The 20,811-nt window shown below is 45.1% G+C and overlaps 1 protein-coding gene across 1 annotated transcript in view; it reads right to left on the reverse strand.

Moving 5' to 3' along the window:
- Window positions 1-11,293: 11,293 nt before the first annotated feature.
- The window catches only part of USP39 (ubiquitin specific peptidase 39), a 36,537-nt gene continuing 27,019 nt past the window's right edge, over window positions 11,294-20,811 (reverse strand). Inside the window, exons 10-13 of the mRNA NM_001101145.2 lie at window positions 20,402-20,544; window positions 14,545-14,680; window positions 12,721-12,807; window positions 11,294-11,777 (exon numbers count right to left, since the gene is read on the reverse strand). Of these exons, the coding sequence (NP_001094615.1) occupies window positions 11,730-11,777; window positions 12,721-12,807; window positions 14,545-14,680; window positions 20,402-20,544 (414 nt within the window). The 3' untranslated portion in view covers window positions 11,294-11,729. The remainder of the gene's footprint in view (window positions 11,778-12,720; window positions 12,808-14,544; window positions 14,681-20,401; window positions 20,545-20,811) is intronic.

The following is a 20,811-nucleotide window of genomic DNA, read 5'->3' on the forward strand; positions in this document are numbered from 1 at the left end:
CCCAGACGTATCAGCATCTTTACTGACCCAGCATCATCTTTGCTGATACTGCATATCTACTGATTTGGCATCTTTACTGATACAGCACAGCCTCTGCCACTTTGTATGCCTCATCCTCCATGCTAGTTTATAAAGGTCCTCAGAAGTCATGTGCTTCTCCCTGGTGGGGCCAACAGTGTACCTTCACATTTGTGCATAAGAATGATGTCAATTTTCCCACTCTCTATCATCAAAAGTCTACAGACATCTTGATCATTTTGATACCCCACAAAACTTAACAGAAGTCCACTATATTGATGACACGGGATGTCATAACATCCAAGAAGCAGGAAGTATCAAGTATTTTATTATTTATTTCAATTTTATTTATTTTTGGCTGTACTGGGTCTTTGGCTACACACAGGCTTTCTCCAGTTGTGGCGAGCAGGGGCTACTCTCTGGTTGCGGTGAACAGCATGGACTCTAGAATGCAGGACCAGCAGTTGTGGCAGGTGGGCTCAATAGTTGCAGCTCAAGGGGTTAGGTGTCCCATATGGAATATTACCAGGAATATTACCAGGGAACGAATCCATGTCCCCTGCATTGGCAGGTGGATCCTCAACCATCCTGTATCAAGTATTTTTAAATGTCTTGGTGAGACATACACAATGGCAAAAACCCACACAATATTGTAAAGCAATTTATCCTCCAATTAAAAATAAAATTTAAAAAATAAGACACACACAAACAAGAGAATGGGATTTAACCCCAATACAATTCAGGGACGGTCACCTCAGTGAAGTTTCTTGGGGTCAGTGGTTGAAAGTATGCAAAGCAGCTCCATAAAGGTGCTGGACCTCATGTGACCTAACACACAGACACACACACAGGCGATTCAGTAGGACATTTGAGTTTTGGAGACAACACATATCACATTTGAGTGTGCTATTTTGATCGATCTAGGAGTCACTTGCAGCTGTATAACTGTAGCTTCATGGAGACCAGAAAAAGAGAAGATTCTGCAGTAAATTTAGGTGGCAGAACAGATACTCCAGTACTTGGGCCTTATTACCCAGGAAATCTATGATATCTTGAAGTGTTCATGGCAAGCAGGAATGCTGTATGGAGCCTCCAGCAAGGACCAGTAGGAGAATCACAGTGCAGAACTCCAGGATTTTGGAGCAAGGCTATGCCCTTTTCTGCAAATACTTATTCTCCTTTAAGAAATAGTTTATGGCAAGTGGTGGAGATGGAGCACCTAACAACAGGACATCAAGTGGTCATGGAGCCTGGCCCTCCCATCATGAACTGTCAGGCTGCCGTCTGACACCTTGCCACGCTGGGCATGTGCCAACCTAGCACACAAGACCAAGCTCAGACAGGGCCAAGGCCCAAGTTAACATGAGAAGAGCCCTTAAAAAAAAAAAAAAAAAATTTCTGTGCTGGTCTTCATTGCTGTTGCACAGGCTTCTCACTGTGGCAGCTTCTCTTGTTGCAGAGCACAGGTTCTAGGGTGCCCAGGCTCAGCAGCTGTGGTATATTGGCTTAGTTGCCCGGCAGCACGTGGAATCTTCCCAGACCAAGGATCAAACCCATGTCCTCTGCATTGGCAAGTGGATTCTTATCCACTGAGCCACCAGAGAAATCCTTGAGCAGATACCTGATACAACTCCTGTTCCATTGCCTCCTGGGGTGTTCCTTCAGGTCAGTTGGCCAAGAAAAGACAAAACTCAAGCCAGGTTTATGGATGGATCTGTACATTATGCTGGTACAACCAGTAAGCGGACAGTTGCAGCACTTCATCCCCACTCAGGGTGACACTGAAAGACAGAAATAAAGGAAAATCCTCTAGTGGCCACACCTCAAGCAAGATATTTGGTTGTTCACTGTTTGGAGTGTGAGATGGCCAGAAGAACAGATCTAGACTAATTCAGAGGCATTTGCCAATGATTTGGCTGGATGATCAGAATTCAGAAGGCATAGGATTATAACTAGTGAAAAAGAAGACTCGGGAAGAGGTATATGGATGGACAACTTGAGTAAGACTATTCACAATAATAGTTGTGTTCCATATGAATGCCCACCAAAAGGCATCTGCTGCATTAGAGATCCGTAATAGTCAGGGGTACACAAGTGAGATGCTTCGTGGATGTCACCAGCACTTCTTCCTCCAGCCGTCCCTAGCACTTGCTCAATGACCTCATGAGCTATGGTGGCAGGGACAGAGACTATGCATGGGCTCAACAATACAGGCTATTGTGATCTGAGTTGTACTTGTATTGTTGTTCAGTCACTCAGTTGTGTCTGACTCTTTGCGACCCCATGGACTGCAGCATGCCAGGCTTCCCTGTCCTTCATGTCCTGGAGTTTGCTCAAACCCACGTCCATTGAGTTGATGATGCCATCCAACCATCTCATCCTCTGTTGTCCCCTTCTCCTCCTGCCCTCAATCTTTCTTTCCCAGCATCAGGGTCTTTTCCAATGAGTCAGTTCTTCACATCAGGTGGCCAAATTATTGGAGCTTCAGCTTCAGCAACAGCCCTTCCAATGAATATTCAGGGTTGATTTCCTTTAAGATTGATTGGTTTGATCTCCTTGCAGTCCAAGGGACTCTCAAGAGTCTTCTCCAGCACCACAGTTCAAAAGCATCAATCCTTCAGCGCTCAGCCTTCTTTATGGTTCATCTTTCACGTAACTACTGTGAGTACATGACTACTGGAAAAAACCATAGCTTTGACTATATCGACCTTCGTTGGTGAAGTGATATCTCAGCTTTTTAATATGCTGTCTAGGTCCGCAGATCTGGATCTAATTTGCAAGTCCAGCGATTAACACTGAGTGCCCAGTATGGCCACTATTCCTTATGGGGATTGGCCAGCCACCTGGTGCCAGGCTGATTACCATCTTCCATTATTGAAGGAGCAGAGGTCCAACCTCAGAGGAATAGAAATGTTGTTTTGGATACAGATTTACCTTCCCTGCCCATGTTTCTACCAGCACCACCATCTATGGACTCTCAGAATGCCTTATCATCATGACATTCCACACAGCATTGTATGTGATCAAAGAATTCTTCTTTATAACAAAGCAAGCACAGCAATGGGCTCATACCCATAGGATTAACTGGACTTAACACATACATGTCATCTGAAAGTGGGTAGCCTATTTGAAAGAATCACCAGAGAATTGCCTGGCGGTCCAGTGGTTTAGGACTTAGTGCTTTTACTGCCAAAAGCCTGGGTTCAATCCCCAGTTGTGGAACTAAGATCCCACAAGCCACACAGCACAGCCAATTAAAAATAAATGAGCAAATAGGTCCTAAAACAAACAAACAAAAAAGTTACAGTACCGTAGTGCTTGTTCTGGAGAAGGCAATGGCACCCCACTCCAGTACTCTAGCCTGGAAAATCCCATGGACGGAGGGGCCTGGTAGGCTGCAGTCCATGGGGTTGCGGAGAGTCGAACACAACTGAGCAGCTTCACTTTCACTTTTCACTTTCATGCATTGGAGAAGGAAATGGCAACCCACTCCAGTGTTCTTGCCTGGAGAATCCCAGGGATGGCGGAGCCTGGTGGGCTGCCATCTATGGGGTCGCACAGAGTCGGACACGACTAAAGTGATTTAGCAGCAGCAGCAGCAGCAGTGCTTGTTATACGGGACGTAATATGTGCTTTGAATCAGAGACCACTGTATGGTGTTCTTTCCCCTGTAGCCAAAATATTAATACATGGGCCTAGAAAATACATGGGTGTCAGAGTGACTCCTCTACTGCTCCTAATAGACTTCTCACTGAATTTTTGCTTCCAGTCCCAACAATTGAAAGCCCCACTGGTTTGGGGATCTTAGTTCCCAAAGAAGGAGTTCCCCACTAGAACACGCAATGGTTCCACTGAATTGGAAGATGAGATGACCACCTGGACATTTTAAGCTCTTTATGCTAGTGAACCAACAGATGGCCAGGGGGTGGGGGGAGTACAGTGGGAGAGTATAACCTGTATTTGTCTGAATGACTGATCCTGATTACCAAAGGGAAACTGAGTTGCTTCTACACAACGGAGGTAAGATGGACTATGTTAAATGTGCCTGCATGCTCAATTGCTAGGTCATGTCCAACTCTTTGCGACCCCATGGACTGTAACCCACCAGGCTCCTCTCCCCATGGGATTTCCCAGGCAAGAATACAGGAGTGAGTTGCCAGTTTCTTCTCCAGGGGATCTTCCCAACCCAGGGATTGACTGGAGTCTCCTGCATTGGCAGACGAATTCTTTACCACTAAAACACCAGGGAAGCCCATGTACAATAGCAAAGGTTAATGAAAAACTACAACAAGCAAAATGGGGGTTGGGGGGGGTGGGCCGGATGATTAAGGAGCCAGGCCCTTAGAGACTGATGATTCCGGTCATTGCACCAGGTAAATAACCTAAATAGCTGCGGTTTGAACTAAGAGCAGAGTAAACACAGAGGTGTGGTGGAAGAAGCAAGCATTGGTATCAATCACGGCATGGTGACCACTTACAGAAATGAGGACTCTAAGTAGCTTTACTCATTTTCTAATTGCTTGTTACATGTACATGACAATCTGTATGTACTAACCATTTTTTCTCTTCTTCCCATTTTTAAGTTACCTTGTTAACTCTACAACCAAAGTCTTTAGGGAACATAATATTCAGTGTGGCTGTGACTGATTTGTGCAGTAATATATATAACTAGCCCCTTCATGGATCACAGCCTTGGTGGGGCAAAGGGGCTTGCATAACTCATTGAAGCTATAAGCCATGAGACGCAGGGCCACCTAAGACAGATGGGTCATAAAGAAGAGTTCTGACAAAATGTGGCCCACTGGAGGAGGGAGTGGAAAGATTGAAGACAAAAGGAGAAGGGAGCGGCAGAGGATGAGATGGTTAGATAGCATCACTGACTCAATGGACACGAATTCAAGCAAACTCAGGAAGTAGCGGAGGCCAGAGGAGCCTGGTGTGCTGCAGTTCATGGGGTCGCAGAGTCGGAGGTGACTTAGTGACTGAACAACAACAAATATGTAACTATCAACGGATACATGACTCTTGGAGCTGCATCTCAGTTTGAGAAAGGTTGGTAACTGTTCTCTTGTAAGAAGGGCAGCTGTTTTTGTAAGGCATAAAGACAGTTGTCTTCTTCATTTCGGTGGTAGTAGTATGCGAGTTCAAGGGTATGCCAAAGCACATATGGTGGCTGAGTCATCAAAGGGATGGGCTGGGCCACTTATCAATGTAGTGGCCCTCAGCTCCAAATTCACCCCTTTTGCCTGCTCTGTGAATGGACTGGAGCCTTTAGATTTTCTCCCCCAGCTGCCACTGAGGCTCTGTCAGCAGAAGGTGGTGGAGACACAGCACTGGAAGAAAGGGCTTGGCTTCCTGGTTCCTGTGGGCTCCCTTGCAGGCATCATGCACAGCTTTCTCAGCAGCAGGCTCTTGCTGTGCTCAGTCTCCAGTGCCTGGATTCAGTGGTGCACGGCAGCCAGCAGCTTCACTGGGCACGTCCCTCCTCCCCAAGCAGTTCGGTAGCACAGCAAGAGGCCTCGCTGTAAAGTTTCCCTTATTGCACTAAAGAGAGCATTCCTGACAGGTTCCAGTGGACAGATTTTCAGAAAAGTCTGGATTTCAGCCTTGGACACTCCACGTCACCCCTAGGGGCAGTAGCTGTTCCTTCTATCTGCTATTCCTATTCTTTTGTGGTGCGTACTAAGTCACTTCAGTCACGTCCAACTCTTTGCGACCCTATGGACTATAGCCCACCAGGCTCCTCTGTCCATGGACTTCTCCAGGCAAGAATACTGGAGTGGGTTGCCATGCCCTCCTCCAGGGGATCTTCCTGACCCAGGGATAGAACCCGCATCTCTTATGTTTCTTCATTGGCAGGAGGGTTCTTTACCACTAGCCCCACCTGTGAAGCCCTCCTATTCTCTTACTGCTACTGCTAAGTCACTTCGGTCATGTCCAACTCTGTGCGACCCCATAGACGGCAGCCACCAGGCTCCCCATCCCTGGGATTCTCCAGGCAAGAACACTGGAATGGGCTGCCATTTCCCTCTCCAATGCATGAAAGTGAAAAGTTAAAGTGAAGTCGCTCAGTCGTGTCCAACTCTCAGCGACCTCATGGACTGCAGCCTATCAGGCTCCTCCATCCATGGGATTCTCCAGGCAAGAGTACTGGAGTGGGGTGCCATCGCCTTCTCCGTCCTATTCTCTTATTTCTAGCCAATTCTTCATTACTCCTGTCCCATTACAGTTAATAATTCCTGAAATCAAACTTCCCCTGATCAAATTTTTACACTGTTTCTCTCTCCTGATTGGACCTAGATTAAGCTGGGGCTTGCTGTGACTGCTGCTGCTATCACTTCAGTCGTGTCTGAGTCTGTGCAACCCCATAGATGGCAGCCCATCAGGCTCCTCTGTCCCTGGGATTCTCCAGGCAAGAACACTGGAGTGGCTTGCTATTTCCTTCTCCAATGCATGCTCACATGCTAAGTTGCTTCAGTCGTGTCCGACTCTGTGCGACCCTATGGACAGCAGCCCACCAGGCTCCTCTGCCCACAGGATTCTCTAGGCAAGAGTACTGGAGTGGGTTGCCATTTCCTTCTCCATAGTTGTGACCAAACAGTGGGGAAAATGGAAAGAAGTGGGGAGATTCAAGAGATACAAGAGAAGTAGGGAGATTCAAGAGATACAAAGTAAAAGACAAGACTTTGTAATGGATTAGACAAGGGAAGTAGGGGTAGACGGAGGATGACTCCTGGGAAAATAACCAGTTTATAGACTAGATGAACAGGGGAACCCTTCACCTACGTAGAGACTTTCAGAAAGGGGTCACAATTGAGGAGAAAACTTACAAGCTCAGTTTTGAACAATGTTGAGCTGAGTTGTTCCTTTGGTATCTCTGATTTTCTTGAAGAGATCTCTAGTCTTTCCCATTCTGTTGTTTTCCTCTATTTCTTTGCATTGACCGCTGAGGAAGGCTTTCTTCTCTCTTCTTGCTATTCTTTGGAACTCTGCATTCAGATGTTTATATCTTTCCTTTTCTCCTTTGCTTTTCACTTCTTTTCACAGCTATTTGTAAGGCCTCCCCAGACAGCCATTTTGCTTTTTTGCATTTCTTTTCCATGGGGATGGTCTTGATCCCTGTCTCCTATACAATGTCACGAACCTCATTCCATAGCTCATCAGGCACTCTATCTATCAGATCTAGGCCCTTAAATCTATTTCTCACTTCCACAGTATAATCATAAGGGATTTGATTTAGGTCATACTGAATGGTCTAGTGGTTTTCCCTACTTTCTTCAATTTAAGTCTGAATTTGCCAATAAGGAGTTCATGGTCTGAGCCACAGTCAGCTCCTGGTCTTGTTTTTGCTGACTGTATAGAGCTTCTCCATCTTTGGCTGCAAAGAATATAATCAATCTGATTTCAGTGTTGACCATCTGGTGATGTCCATGTATAGAGTCTTCTCTTGTGTTGTTGGAAGAGGGTGTTTGTTATGACCAGTGCATTTTCTTGGCAAAACTCTATTAGTCTTTGCCCTGCTTCATTCCGTATTCCAAGGCCAAATTTGCCTGTTACTCCAGGTGTTTCTTGACTTCCTACTTTTGCGTTCCAGTCCCCTATAATGAAAAGGACATCTTTTTGGGGTGTTAGTTCTAAAAGGTCTTGTAGGTCTTCATAGAACCGTTCAACTTCAGCTTCTTCAGCGTTACTGGTTGGGGCATAGACTTGGATTACTGTGATATTGAATGGTTTGCCTTGGAAACGAACAGAGATCATTCTGTCGTTTTTGAGATTGTATCCAAGTACTGCATTTCAGACTCTTTTGTTGGACATGAAAAGAAAATCAGAGAATCAAGAAAATCAGAGATACCAAAGGAACATTTCATGCAAAGATAGGCTCGATAAAGGACAGAAATGGTATGGACCTAACAGAGGCAGAAGATATTAAGAAGAGATGGCAAGAATACACAGAAGAACTGTACAAAAGAGATTTTCACGACCCAGATAATCACGATGGTGTGATCACTCACCTACAGCCAGACATCCAGGAATGTGAAGCCAAGTGGGGCTTAGAAAGCATCACTTGAACAAAGCTAGTGGAGGTGATGGAATTCCAGTTGAGCTATTCCAAATCCTGAAAGATGATGCTGTGAAAGTGCTGCACTCAATATGCCAGCAAATTTGGAAAACTCAGCAGTGGCCACAAGACTGGAAAAGGTCAGTTTTCATTCCAATCCCAAAGAAAGGCAATGCCAAAGAATGCTCAAACTACCGCACAATTGCGCTCATCTCACACGCTAGTAAAGTAATGCTCAAAATTCTCCAAGCCAGGCTTCAGCAATATGTGAACCATGAACTTCCTGATGTTCAAGCTGGTTTTAGAAAAGGCAGAGGAACCAGAGATCAAATTGCCAACATCTGCTGCATCATGGAAAAAGCAACAGAGTTCCAGAAAAATGTCTATTTCTGCTTTCTTGACTATGCCAAAGCCTTTGACTGTGTGGATCACAATAACCTGTGGAAAATTCTGAAAGAGATGGGAATACCAGACCACCTGATCTGCCTCTTGAGAAATTTGTATGCAGGTCAGGAAGCAACAGTTAGAACTGGACATGGAACAACAGACTGGTTCCAAATAGGAAAAGGAGTATGTCAAGGCTATATATTTTCACCCTGTTTATTTAACTTATATGCAGGGTACATCATGAGAAACGCTGGGCTGGAAGAAGCACAAGCTGGAATCAAGATTGCCGGGAGAAATATCAATAACCTCAGATATGCAGATGACACCACCCTTATGGCAGAAAGTGAAGAGGAACTAAAAAGCCTCTTGATGAAGGTTAAAGTGGAGAGTGAAAAAGTTGGCTTAAAGCTCAACATGCAGAAAACAAAGATCATGGCATCTGGTCCCATCACTTCATGGGAAATAGATGGGGAAACAGTGGAAACAGTGTCAGACTTTATTTTTCTGGGCTCCAAAATCACTGCAGATGGTGACTGCAGCCATGAAATTAAAAGACGCTTACTCCTTGGAAGCAAAGTTATGACCAACTTAAATAGTATATTCAAAAGCAGAGACATTACTTTACCAACAAAGGTTCGTCTAGTCAAGGCTATGGTTTTTCCTGTGGTCATGTATGGATGTGAGAGTTGGACTGTGAAGAAGGCTGAGTGCCGAAGAATTGATGCTTTTGAACTGTGGTGTTGGAGAAGACTCTTGAGAGTCCCTTGGACTGTAAGGAGATCCAACCAGTCCATTCTGAAAGAGATCAGCCCTGGGATTTCTTTGGAAGAAATGATAATAAAGCTGAAACTCCAGCACTTTGGCCACCTCATGCGAAGAGTTGACTCATTGGAAAAGACTCTGATGCTGGGAGGGATTGGGGGCAGGAGGAGAAGGGGACGACAGAGGATGAGATGGCTGGATGGCATTACTGACATGATGGACGTGAGTCTGAGTGAACTCCGGGAGTTGGTGATGGACAGGGAGGCCTGGTGTGCTGCGATTCATGGGGTCACAAAGAGTCGGACACAACTGAGCGACTGATCTGATCTGATCTGATCTGAACTCAGTTGACATTAAGACACCCAAAACATACCAAGTAGGCAGTTGGCTCCAAAGTTCAAGAATTTAGTGGAGTCTAAGATTAAGAGTGGGTTTCAATGCTGGCTCAGACAGTGAAGAATCCAACTGCAATGTGGGAGCCCTGGGTTCAATCCCTGAGTTGGGAAGATCTCCTGGAGAAAGAAATGGCTACCCACTCCAATATTCTGGCCTGGAGAATTGCATGGACAGAGAAGTCTGGCGGGCTACAGTCCATGGGGTTGCAAAGAGTTGGACACGACACTCCAGTACTCTTGCCTGGAAAATCCCATGCATGGAGGAGCCTGGTGGGCTGCAGTCCATGGGGTCAATAAGAGTTGGGCAGGACTCAGCGACTTCACTTTCACTGTTCACTTTCCTGCATTGAAGAAGACAATGGCAACCCACTCGTGTTCTTGCCTGGAGAATCCCAGGGACGCGGGAGCCTCGTGGGCTGCTGTCTCTGGGGCCGCACAGAGTCAGACGCGACTGAAGCGACTTAGCAGCAGCAGCAGCAGCAGCAGAGTGACTTTCACTTTACACTTACTTTAAGATTAAGAGTACAGTCATCTGGAGTTTCCTGGTTCCAGTGGTTAAGACTCCATGCTTCCACTACAGAAGGCATGGGTTAGATCCCTGGTCAGGGAAGTTCCACATGCTGTTAGGTGCAGCCAAAAAGAAAAAAAGAAAAGACTGGGATCATCTCCCTTAAATTGGTAAATAAAGCCACAGGCATAGCTGAAATGGCCCAGGGAAAAAGTAAACAGTGAGAAGAGAGGGCCTGGTGAACCTGCAAAGGGTTGCTGGAGCTATAGAAGGTGGAGGAACACAAAGACGGTGCAGTCGGCCCCCCGCATCTGCAGGTTCTGCACCTGTGGATTCAACCAACCTCGACTGAAAATATTCAGGGCGAAAAAATTCCAGAAGTTTCCAAAAAGTAAAACTTGAACTTGCCATATGCCTGGTAACTATTTACCTAGCATTTACATTGTATTAGGCATCATAAGTAATCTAGAGGTGATGTAAAGTAGACTGGAGGATGTGCGCAGGTTATGTGTAAACACTATACCATTTTATATAAGGGACTTGAGCCTCCTCAGAATTTGGTGTCCAGGGCTGTCCTGGAACCAAGGTCCCGAGGATACCGAGGGATGACTCTATTGTGTCCTGGAAGCAAAGAATGGCAGCCCAAGGTGCAGGGCTCCGACCTGCCACACAGAGAACTTGCTGCAGCTGACTGGCTGCCACCCACACTTGTATCTCCAGATCGCTGTTATCTTCAGGTCTACAACAGTGCCCAGGCCTAGGCCACACTTCCTCCCTGAGTAAGTCTGGCTGAAAACCACTTCTGCTTGATGTTTCTGTGCTCCGAGCTCCCCGCTGGCCTGGCTGAGACGTTCTCAGAGCTGTCCTGTGGTCAGACACTCTTCCTGCCTGCTTCCCTGTCATTCCTCACGGAGCCCTGCACTGCAGGCTGAAAGTGCCCACTTCCAGAGTTCCAGCTAAGACTGATAGTGATTTATCTCTTCGTCAGATTCTGTCTTACTCAGAGGATGGATGCACCCTGACACACCACGCACAGGCTGACAGGAAGAGACAAGCGTGATGTCCACCAGATGAAAGATCATAGGGGAGACAGTTCGTGAGGACTTTCTTTTTAAACCCCCCTTAGGCAGAAGCCCAAGGGAATGATATGAAACAAGAGGCTGGTTTAAAAACAGGAAAACATTTAATCCATCCCCAAACACATATCAAGAAATGAAGAGAACCACAGGAAAACTACCTATGATGGAAGAAGGGTGTTACTGGCTTCAAGCTCTAAATCCTATAATCCTGAGGCTTTGATGCTTCAAAGAAACCCATCTAGTCCTTTAGTATTCCTGGCTATTCGGAAATAAATTACATACATCTGTAAAAGAGTTCTGGCCTGCTAGAAGGGAGCTAGCCAGGGAGGAGAAAGGGGCACCAATCTACTGTAAATGATCAAAGACCAGCTGAGTGACAGCATGGAGCCATCCGAGGCAGATGGACCACTGATGCTCTGGTGAGAACCAGAACACAGCGCTGGCTCAGGGGCTTGTGCCATCCACCTGTGCTCACAACAACGTCGGCCAAAGCCCCGGGAGCAAAGTTCTAAACGCCTCCTTCATGCCCCCTGCTGGTTGGTTTCATCATTATCTCGCCTCTTCCAAATCTGTAAGAAATGAATACAATGGATACTTAGGAGCCTGTGTTCCATCCACAAATATTTATCATGCACCTAAATCTGTGCTAGGAAATGAGCAAACTATCACCCCAACTGCGTATTTGCTAAGTCCCCTAAAACTAACTCAAAATCTTTCAGAAAATTCCCTTTCATTTAATTTTCACTTTTCTACCCATCCTTCTCTTCCCATTCCAAACTCCTTTTCTGAAAAAGGACTAACAGTCAGGCCTGCAACTTCAGTCACCAAGGAAAGAGTTCTTCTTGGAACAAGCACTATCTCTCTCCTTTTTTATAAAGCTGTGGCGTTCTCTTAGCCTGTCTTCCTTCTCTGCAGAGACTAGGACAGTTAGAAAGAGAAGACAGGGGGACTTCCTTGGAGGTCCAGTGGTTAAGACTCTGCGCTTCCACTGCAGAGGGCATGGGTTTGATGCCTGGTTGGGGAAATAAGATCCCATATGCTGCACCGTGTGGCCAAAAAGTAAAAATTTTTTTAAAAAAGAAGAAAGAGAAGATAAGAGCCCCTCAGCTCCTTGAACTCCCAACACAGTGGAGAGGACAGTTAAAACATGCAGCTGACATGGGACAATGCTGTGGGGTCACAAAGAATGCTGACTTTGCCTAGGGAACTGGGGAGAGCTTCAGAGATGACTCCAGATGATTCTGAGCTCTTCCTCCTTGAAATCAGACCACACACTTGCAAACCTGACCTGGTTGACCGCACACAGAGAACCTCCTTGCTCACTAATAACTCGTCCATGCTTTCCTGTCCTTCTCTTCACTGAAGATCACTCCTGGCCCCGCCTCTTTCCCCACTGCATGTCGAAAGGCACCCAAGCTAACTCAGTCCCACTCCCTGCCTTCACCCACAACACTTCTCTCACCAGCCCCCACACCCCATCACCTCCACGCTCATCGAGTGAAGCCAACCCACCTGAATGTAAGCCTCTGACAGTGTGATCATCTGGGGAAGGATGTCGGTCACCTGGAGGTCCTGTAATTCATACCATTTGCCTGTCCCCTGCAAGGAGTATGAAGGGCTAGGTCAGTTTGCTCCCAGAAACCAATAGAGTTTTAGAGGGAAAGAGATGCAGCCAAAAGCTAGAAAAGTCAGAATAGTCACTAGACCATCACCCAGCAAGAGTTCTAAGAAAGAAAGTACAAGGCCTCTGCTGGGATCATTCAATGTCAAGAGCTTTTAGGGTGCTGATCTTGACAAACAAGTCCTGCTGAGGACTCCTTAAAGCACAGTGGAGTCTCAAACACTGTTCGTCTTTTAGGAAGAGACTAGGAGGACAACACAGAGAAAGAAGAGGAAGCCCCTACTCCTCACCTGAGATGTCCCCTTGCTGCTCTGAAGTGACAGATCAACACATTCACTTAGAAGGTGCAGCATTAACCAAAAATGGACATTCCCACCCCCGCCCCAGAGGACACGGCAAGAGCTGGACAGAAAAAGACTCCTTGGTGGACACTGTCCCTCATACTAACCTGTTTCCTTTGGCCTAAGAAGCAGTGCTGCAAATATAACAACATCTACCTCACTTCATTCTTCTATAAACAAAGAGGAAAAGAAGTTTCTGGATTATGGCAGAGATACTTCTGGAAGCTCACCTGCCTCATCCATCCAAACTTTCAAGAAATGCCAAAGACAAATATATTCCGGTTATTCTGGATATTCCAGTAGTTCAAATAGGATACACAACAAAAGCTCAGGATCCCATAATGAAAACCCCTATTCCTGGTGTGAGGACTGGTTAATAAGAACACAGTAAAACCGAGTATTCAGGTTCCAATGCCAACTCTTCTAACTTCAGATCAGTTACTCCAACTCTAAGCTAGGTTCCTCACTTGTAAAAAGATGGTATGAACACCTGTCCTGGAAGTGTGTTTAGGGATATAAACAAGATGAACATACATGAAGTATGTGGCATACTATCTAGCACACGGCCAAGTGCTTGGCAGATAGAAGCTGGTTACCATTAAACCCAGATTCTCAGAAGACTCATCAAGTTAGAACAATTTGTGCCAGTAATCTGTATCATACCAAATACATTCTAAGCACATGTTTCTCCCATTTTCAGCAAATTCACAAAATTAGTTTTAGCTGAAAGGGAACCTCTCTACCAGTGCTTTGTAAACTTTAATTTCATACCCTTCAGAGGGCCTTGTTAAACCAGTAGACTGTGATTCAGGAGGTATGCGAGGGGTCTGAGATTCTACAATTTCTAATGAGTTCTCATGTGACGTCAATGCTGTGAATCCAAGGCACTTTAGGTGGCAGGTGCTAGTCTAGGACAGCGCTTCTCAATCTTGGCTACACAATGGAAACCTGAAAATTTTAAGACCATCAAGACGCCTGGTTCTCACCTCCAGATAATCTAATCAAGTCTTAACTCCAACATTTTGGACCGGAAAACTCTTTGCGGTGGGGGCTGCCTATGCATTGGAAGACATTCAGCAGCATCTCTGGCCTTTGCCCCAGTGGAAAATCAACAGGCACAAATCACACTGTTTTCACGTAACTGGTCTGGGATGGTCCAGGCTTCAGCAGTCTAAAACCTGCCCCCAGGGAAGTCCCACATGGAGCCAAAATTGAGAACAGCTGCCTTAAACTGGTCATTGACAACTCTGTTTCTCACAGAATCCCAAAGTCAAGGACAAGAAAGAGCAAACTCAAAGGAGCTGCCTTCCAAAAGGCCAAGGGAACACCACCAGCTTCTGCCACTCTGCACAGTGAGAAGTCAGCCCTACTCACATGGTGGAGCACGTGGATCCGGTAGGAGCCCTCGGAGGGTTTGCCGTCGTGTACAATGTTGGCGATGAGGTCGTAGGTGGTATTCTTGTGCACTGCCTGCACTTCTTCAGACAAATACTCTCTCAGGTCCACATTTCTGAGGATGATGAAAATAAAGTGAAGATCAGACAAAGCCTATGAGGTTAGCCCTGTAGAGGTTAACTGTCCTCCCTAAATGGACCACGAAGCTGTGGAACCCTATTTCAGGAACTTGGATCTAGGTGGGCTTGAATAGCTACGGAGCCCAGGTTTGTGGAAATTCACAGTTTGCTACAAAAATGGGTCAAACTAGGAAGACTGGCTCTATGGGAAAAGCGTATTTTAAAAGCATGCCTAGGAGGAGAAGGGGACGAGAGAGGATGAGATGGCTGGATGGCATCACTGACTCAATGGACGTGAGTCTGAGTGAACTCCGGGAGTTGGTGATGGACAGGGAGGCCTGGCGTGCTGTGATTCATGGGGTCACAAAGAGTTGGACACGACTGAGCGACTGAACTGAACTGAACTGAGGGCTTCCCTGGTGGCTCAGTGGGAAAGAACCTGCCTGTCAATGCAGGAGACACAGGTTCAATCCCTGGTCTGGGAAAATCCCACAAGCCACGAAGCAACTAAGCCTGTGTGCCACAACTATTGAGCCCACAGGCCTCAGCTACTGAAGCCAGGTGCCCTAGAGCCTGTTCTATGCAAGAGAACTACGAAAGTGAGAAGCCAGCCCACTGCAACTAAAGAGTAGCCCCCCTCTCACTGCAACTAGAGAAAGCCCATATGCAGGAATAAAGACCCAGTGCAACCATAAATTAATTAATTAATTAAAAGACGTTCCTGGTGGTCCAGTGGCTAAGACTCTGCACTCCCAATGCAGGCGGCCGGGGTTCAACCCCTGGTCAGGGAACTAGATCCCACATGCCACAACTAAGAGTTTGCATGCTGCTGCTAAACGTCCTGCAACTGAAAGATCCTGCATGCTGCAACTAAGACCCTGCACAGCCAAATAAATAATATTTTTAATTAAAATTTTAAAAATAAAAAAATAAAAGCATGCCTAGGGGAGTCATGCCTGGTGGTCTTGTGGACGGACTCCATGATTTCACTGCTGAGGGCCCTGGTTCAATCCCTAACTGGGGAACTACAATCCTTCAAGCCACAAGGCATGGACAAAAAATATTCAAAAATAAAAATTAATGCATACCTAGCAGTCTAAAGTACACAGCTTGGAGTCATTCAGACCTGAGCTGGAATCGAGGCTCTGTCACCTCAGAGCTGTGTTTAAGTTTAAGCAGGTGACATAAGCTAAGGCTCTGCTGTATGAGAATGAGAGTCACCATCTCCTCTGAGATGAGAACAAGGGTAACCGCCTCACCCTCTGCTCTGTCAGGGAATCGGATGCAGTGGCAGTGTTCAGGGGGTACCTGGTCTCTGGACTCAGCCTATAGAAGCCTGCTCACCTGAGCATGTCAGTTATAACTGTATACAATCACTGTAACAATTTCAGTGTGGCAAAACAGGACTTCCCTGGTGGTCCAGTGGTTAAGAATCCACCTGCCAATGCAGGGGACGTGGGTTCGATCTCTGGTCCAGGAAGATTCCACGTGTGGCCAGGCAAGTAAGCCACCCCTAAGTTGTGATCTGCAACTACTAAGCCCACGAGCTGCAACTGAAGCTCTAGAGCCCGTGCTCCACAACAAGAGAAGTTACCACAAAGAGAAGCTCCTGCGCCGCAACCAGAGTAGCCCCTGCTTGCGACAACTAGGGAACGCCCACGCACAGCAACAAAGGCCTAGCACAGCCAAAATAAATATGTCAATTAATTTTTTTAAATATGGCAAACCAGGCAGATCATTCAGATTTGTTTTTTTCTTTGATTTCATGGGACTGTGTTTATTTGATTATTTTGCCTTTAGTCAAATAGGCAGAATGGTTACAAGTAACAGAACACCTTGGGCAGCCCAAGTACAAAAGGGGGATTAATTGATTCAAGGTTTCAGACTAGGAGATGCAGCAGAAACCAGGCACTGAAGAAGCAGCAAGATCCAAGAGTTACCTGCCCTCTTTTCTCCTTTGAAAAGCTTTATCCTTTTCCCATCCAGCTTTCTCTCCTTTATGGAACCCACCTTGACTCCCCCACAGCTTCCAAATTTCTCAGTTCTGGTTGTCAATAGAGACTACTGACTAGGTTCCTTCAATTGGGACTTAAAAACATCAAATTTATTTTTAACACTTGAACACTCATTTTTTAAACACAGAGAAGCATTCTTGATGTACTTGGAATAAAACCTCCTTTTGTGTTTTATTTGTTGAATTCTATCAGTTGATGTATAAATGTGGTATAAATGTGTACCAGTTTTTATGAAGTCAAGAGCTATAATACAGGCTTACTGTGAAGACGGCAATGACAATTACCAAGAACTTTCAAATAGGGAAGTAGATTGACAGTTAACGTAACTATTAAGAGAAAGCTAACTAACTACACTATTTTCAGGAAAAATATAACCTGACGCCTACAAATATTTATAAAAATTTAAATACAAGATAGAATAAGAAGAGTATGTGTGTGCTCAGTCACTCTGTTGTGTCCAACACTCTGTGACCCCATGGACTGTGGCCCGCCAGGCTCCTCTGTCCATGGGATTCTCCAGGTAAGAATATTGGAGTGGGTTGCCATTGTCTTCTCCAGGGGATCTTTCCAACCCAAGAATCGAACCCACATCTCCTGCACTGGCAGGCAGATTCTTTACTACTGAGTCACCTGGGAAGCCCAAGAGAGATTATATCCTTTTTCTCATCTCTAGAACTGTCGGCTGTGCTACCACTCATAACATGAAACACAGTGCTATCATCTCAAGAAGGCTTTACAATAAATGCTAACAGTGGTCACATCCGGGGATCATTTCTAGATATGTGTCTCCTTTTGAATTTTACACTATGAATTTATGAATATATCATCTGTCCAAAAATACAAAAAAATTTCAGTGTAAACCATGTATTAATAATAAGCAGGCAACTTTGTTCTAACTGTATTATGTAGCTTTCCATGTGTTAAGGATAGCTACTTATTTCCACAGACTGACAGCGAACCATGTAGATTACAATAAATAGTCATTGTTGTTTTGGGGCTTTTGGGATTTTTTTTTTGGACCTGCCACACAGCTTGCAGGATCTCGGTTCCCCATCTGTGGAACACAGTGAAAGTGCTAAGTCCTAACCACTGGACTGCCAGGGAAGTCCCTAAACAGCCACTGTTAAAATACATTTTAGATATGAGTCTGAGGAAACCGATGAGGGCTCACGAGAGCCAAAATGCCTGCCAGCTGCTAAGAACTGACTTCTCATACTGTCTTCTCAGCTTTAACAACAGCTGTTTGGACTTCTTTGAACAAGTCCTAGAAAAGTCTTCAGAAGTATATATACTCAAAAATTTCATGACTGAACCCAAACTGTCTCAGTGGCAAAAGGGAATAAATTGATGTTAAATCATTTTGCTTTAGAAAACAGTCAATGGGGAACACCCTATTTGTCCCCCCATGAAACAGTCCAATGTTGAGACCACCTAACTAGCTGGAAGTGAAACTTTACACCTGTGCCCAGAAACCCTATCTCCAAACAAGCAGGGGGCCACTAATCACTGCATGTCTGATGGATCTCTACTATGAATAAAACACAGGAGAAGAATTAGATCTGACGAAGGGTTTTTCAAATGGGGACTTGAGCATAATGAGAACTGTATTAGTCTAAAAGTGATGACGGTGTGTTAATAATCAAAGTCTAGGTTTCCAGGAGAGTCACACAGTGTGATGGTCTCCATCGGACTAGTGGAAAAGTCATCTTTTTCTCAACTTCTCCAAAGCTTTCTGATAGACAAGCTACTGAAGGCACAGTGACCAAAAATCCAAATGTAACTGGTAGCAAAATACACATATTCCAGGTCCCTAATATAAAAGAAACTTCCTACCAGTGAAAGGAAATTTCTGTGCTGACTGAGCAGGAACTACCATCAACACACAGTCCTGCCTCGGGAGCTGCCCTAGAGTAAAGAGGGCTCCTTCCTTCCAGGAACAGACTGGTGACTGCAGCAATTCACCAAAGTCCAGCTCTGAATTAAAACCCCTAGTCTTTCAGAGAAAGCCCCTCTGTGATCCTACTCAAGTTAGCAGACAGCTGGCCTTCATATTCCCAGATTTCATTCTACTTGTCACATAAACAAGATATTGGAGAAGAAAAGGAAGAAAAGTGCATGAAAAGAGAGAAAGAAATTCTCCTGTAACCCTAACTACTACAAAGGTTTTCTCTCCTCATCCACCACTGTTCTCAGAGTCTTGGTGATGATGGAACCAGAAATAATAAAATGTTACACTTGGAAGGATCCCTAGGGCTCGTCTAGTCCAGGCCTCTCATTTAATCCAGAAGAGAGTATACAAATGACCTGCGCAAGGCCACCTGGCTAGGACAACACAGAACTCAAGACTTCTTTAAGCTGCTACCCTCTTAAACGCTACACAGAATTAAGAATTGGTACTATTTTCAAAGGAAAACACTGGCAGCTCAGTCTGGGCAACTGGAGGGGATGGAGGGAGAAAGACAAGAGAAGAAGATGACCATTTGCCCATTACAGCCCCCAAACTACTTTCTGAGGTTTAAAAATAACTACACTTCTGAGCTAAACAGCATGGTAATCCTATCTTCTAACCATTCAGATCCTTCCAGTAAGAAATCATGTTAGGGCTCCTACCTTATCTAAACGCCCACACACAGATGCACCTTTCTTCCTGCCAGCCCCACCACCAAGCCTCTCTGTGGTCTCGTCTCTTGGGAACTAAAAACCAACTGTCTACCCCCAAAAGGGTCTTGCAGGAGCCTTCTACCGCTCCTCCAAATTCCCCATTAAAATACTCATAAAAAAAAAAAATTACTCATAAACAGAGACGCAGATGCAGAGAGCAGACACGTGGACACGGGTGTGGGGGGAGAAGAGGAAGGAGAGGGTGGGATGAACTGGGAGATTAGGACTGATGACATAAATACACTGCCATTTGTAAAACAGCTAGTAAGAAGCTGCTCTATAGCACAGGGTGCTCAGCTCCATGCTCTGTGATGACCTAAAGCAGGGGATGGAGTGGGATGTGAGAGGGAGGTCCAGGAGGGAGGGGATATATGTATGCACATGGCTGATTCACTTCACTGTACAGCAGAAACTAATGCAACACTGTAAAGCAAATATACTCCAATAAAAAAAAATAAAGGACACATACTGAAAAAAAACACATATAAATATCTGCAAAAAGACAACTGAATGGTCAATTAAAAATAAGACTATACATCAAAATTTATAACTTCCTCATCAATAGGCAGAAATTGAACATATTCCAGACTTTATCCTCTAGGGAAGAAATAAGATAGTAGAGTTCCAAGAGAGTAAGGCAAATCTAGAGTCATCCCCACTGTCCACACTTAACTAACCATAGCACACAAGATGCAATGATAGGCAGACAGACATACAGACTAACTATTCAAGATTACCTTCAAAGCCAGGAAAAGCCTACCTGTCCTACTTTTACCGTCTGTTCATCCTTATACTGAAAGACTACAATTCCCAGCAGGCAACAGGAGAGAAGACAAAAGGGGAATTGCCTCCAAGTAAACATTCATCTTTGAGGTCCCTAAAATGTTTGTATCCTTCCCATAGAAACCTTAACTTATATAGTGTAGGTAGGTTCCTTACAATCTCCAACTAAGACGGTCCAATATTAAGAGTGGCACAAAGAAATAAAAAAGGAACTCAAGCTCACACCCCTAATAGGAAGTGTGGGAGGGGAACACTCACGTAATCGGGAAGTTGACAATAGTCGGATTCTTCTCCACAAAGAAATTGTTCTTAGTGAATCTCTTAATACAAAAGATTAGATATGGAGGCAGCTTGGTGAGCTGGAAGCGCTTCAGAAAGTTCTCCTTGTAGGTCTTATATTCCTAGAGAGAGAAAAGAAAATGATCAAGTTAGTGTTGGAGCATTAGAGCAGGAACACAAGTTTTGTTTTGGCTTGGCTTGGGTTTTTTAATAGAATTTTGTCTTCCAATAGAATCCAGAAGACACCTGACCCCAGCAACCACCTGCAAGGGTTAAGAATAGCTGTTTGGCCAAAGCTGAAATACCTCATCTGTGTTTCAGCCAGCACGTGACCAAACTGTTGAACTCTAACCATATAATATAGGTTTTTGTTTCTATAAGGAAAACAA

Source organism: Bos taurus, chromosome 11 (assembly GCF_002263795.3).
Source record: "Bos taurus isolate L1 Dominette 01449 registration number 42190680 breed Hereford chromosome 11, ARS-UCD2.0, whole genome shotgun sequence".
Taxonomy (NCBI): domain Eukaryota; kingdom Metazoa; phylum Chordata; class Mammalia; order Artiodactyla; family Bovidae; genus Bos; species Bos taurus.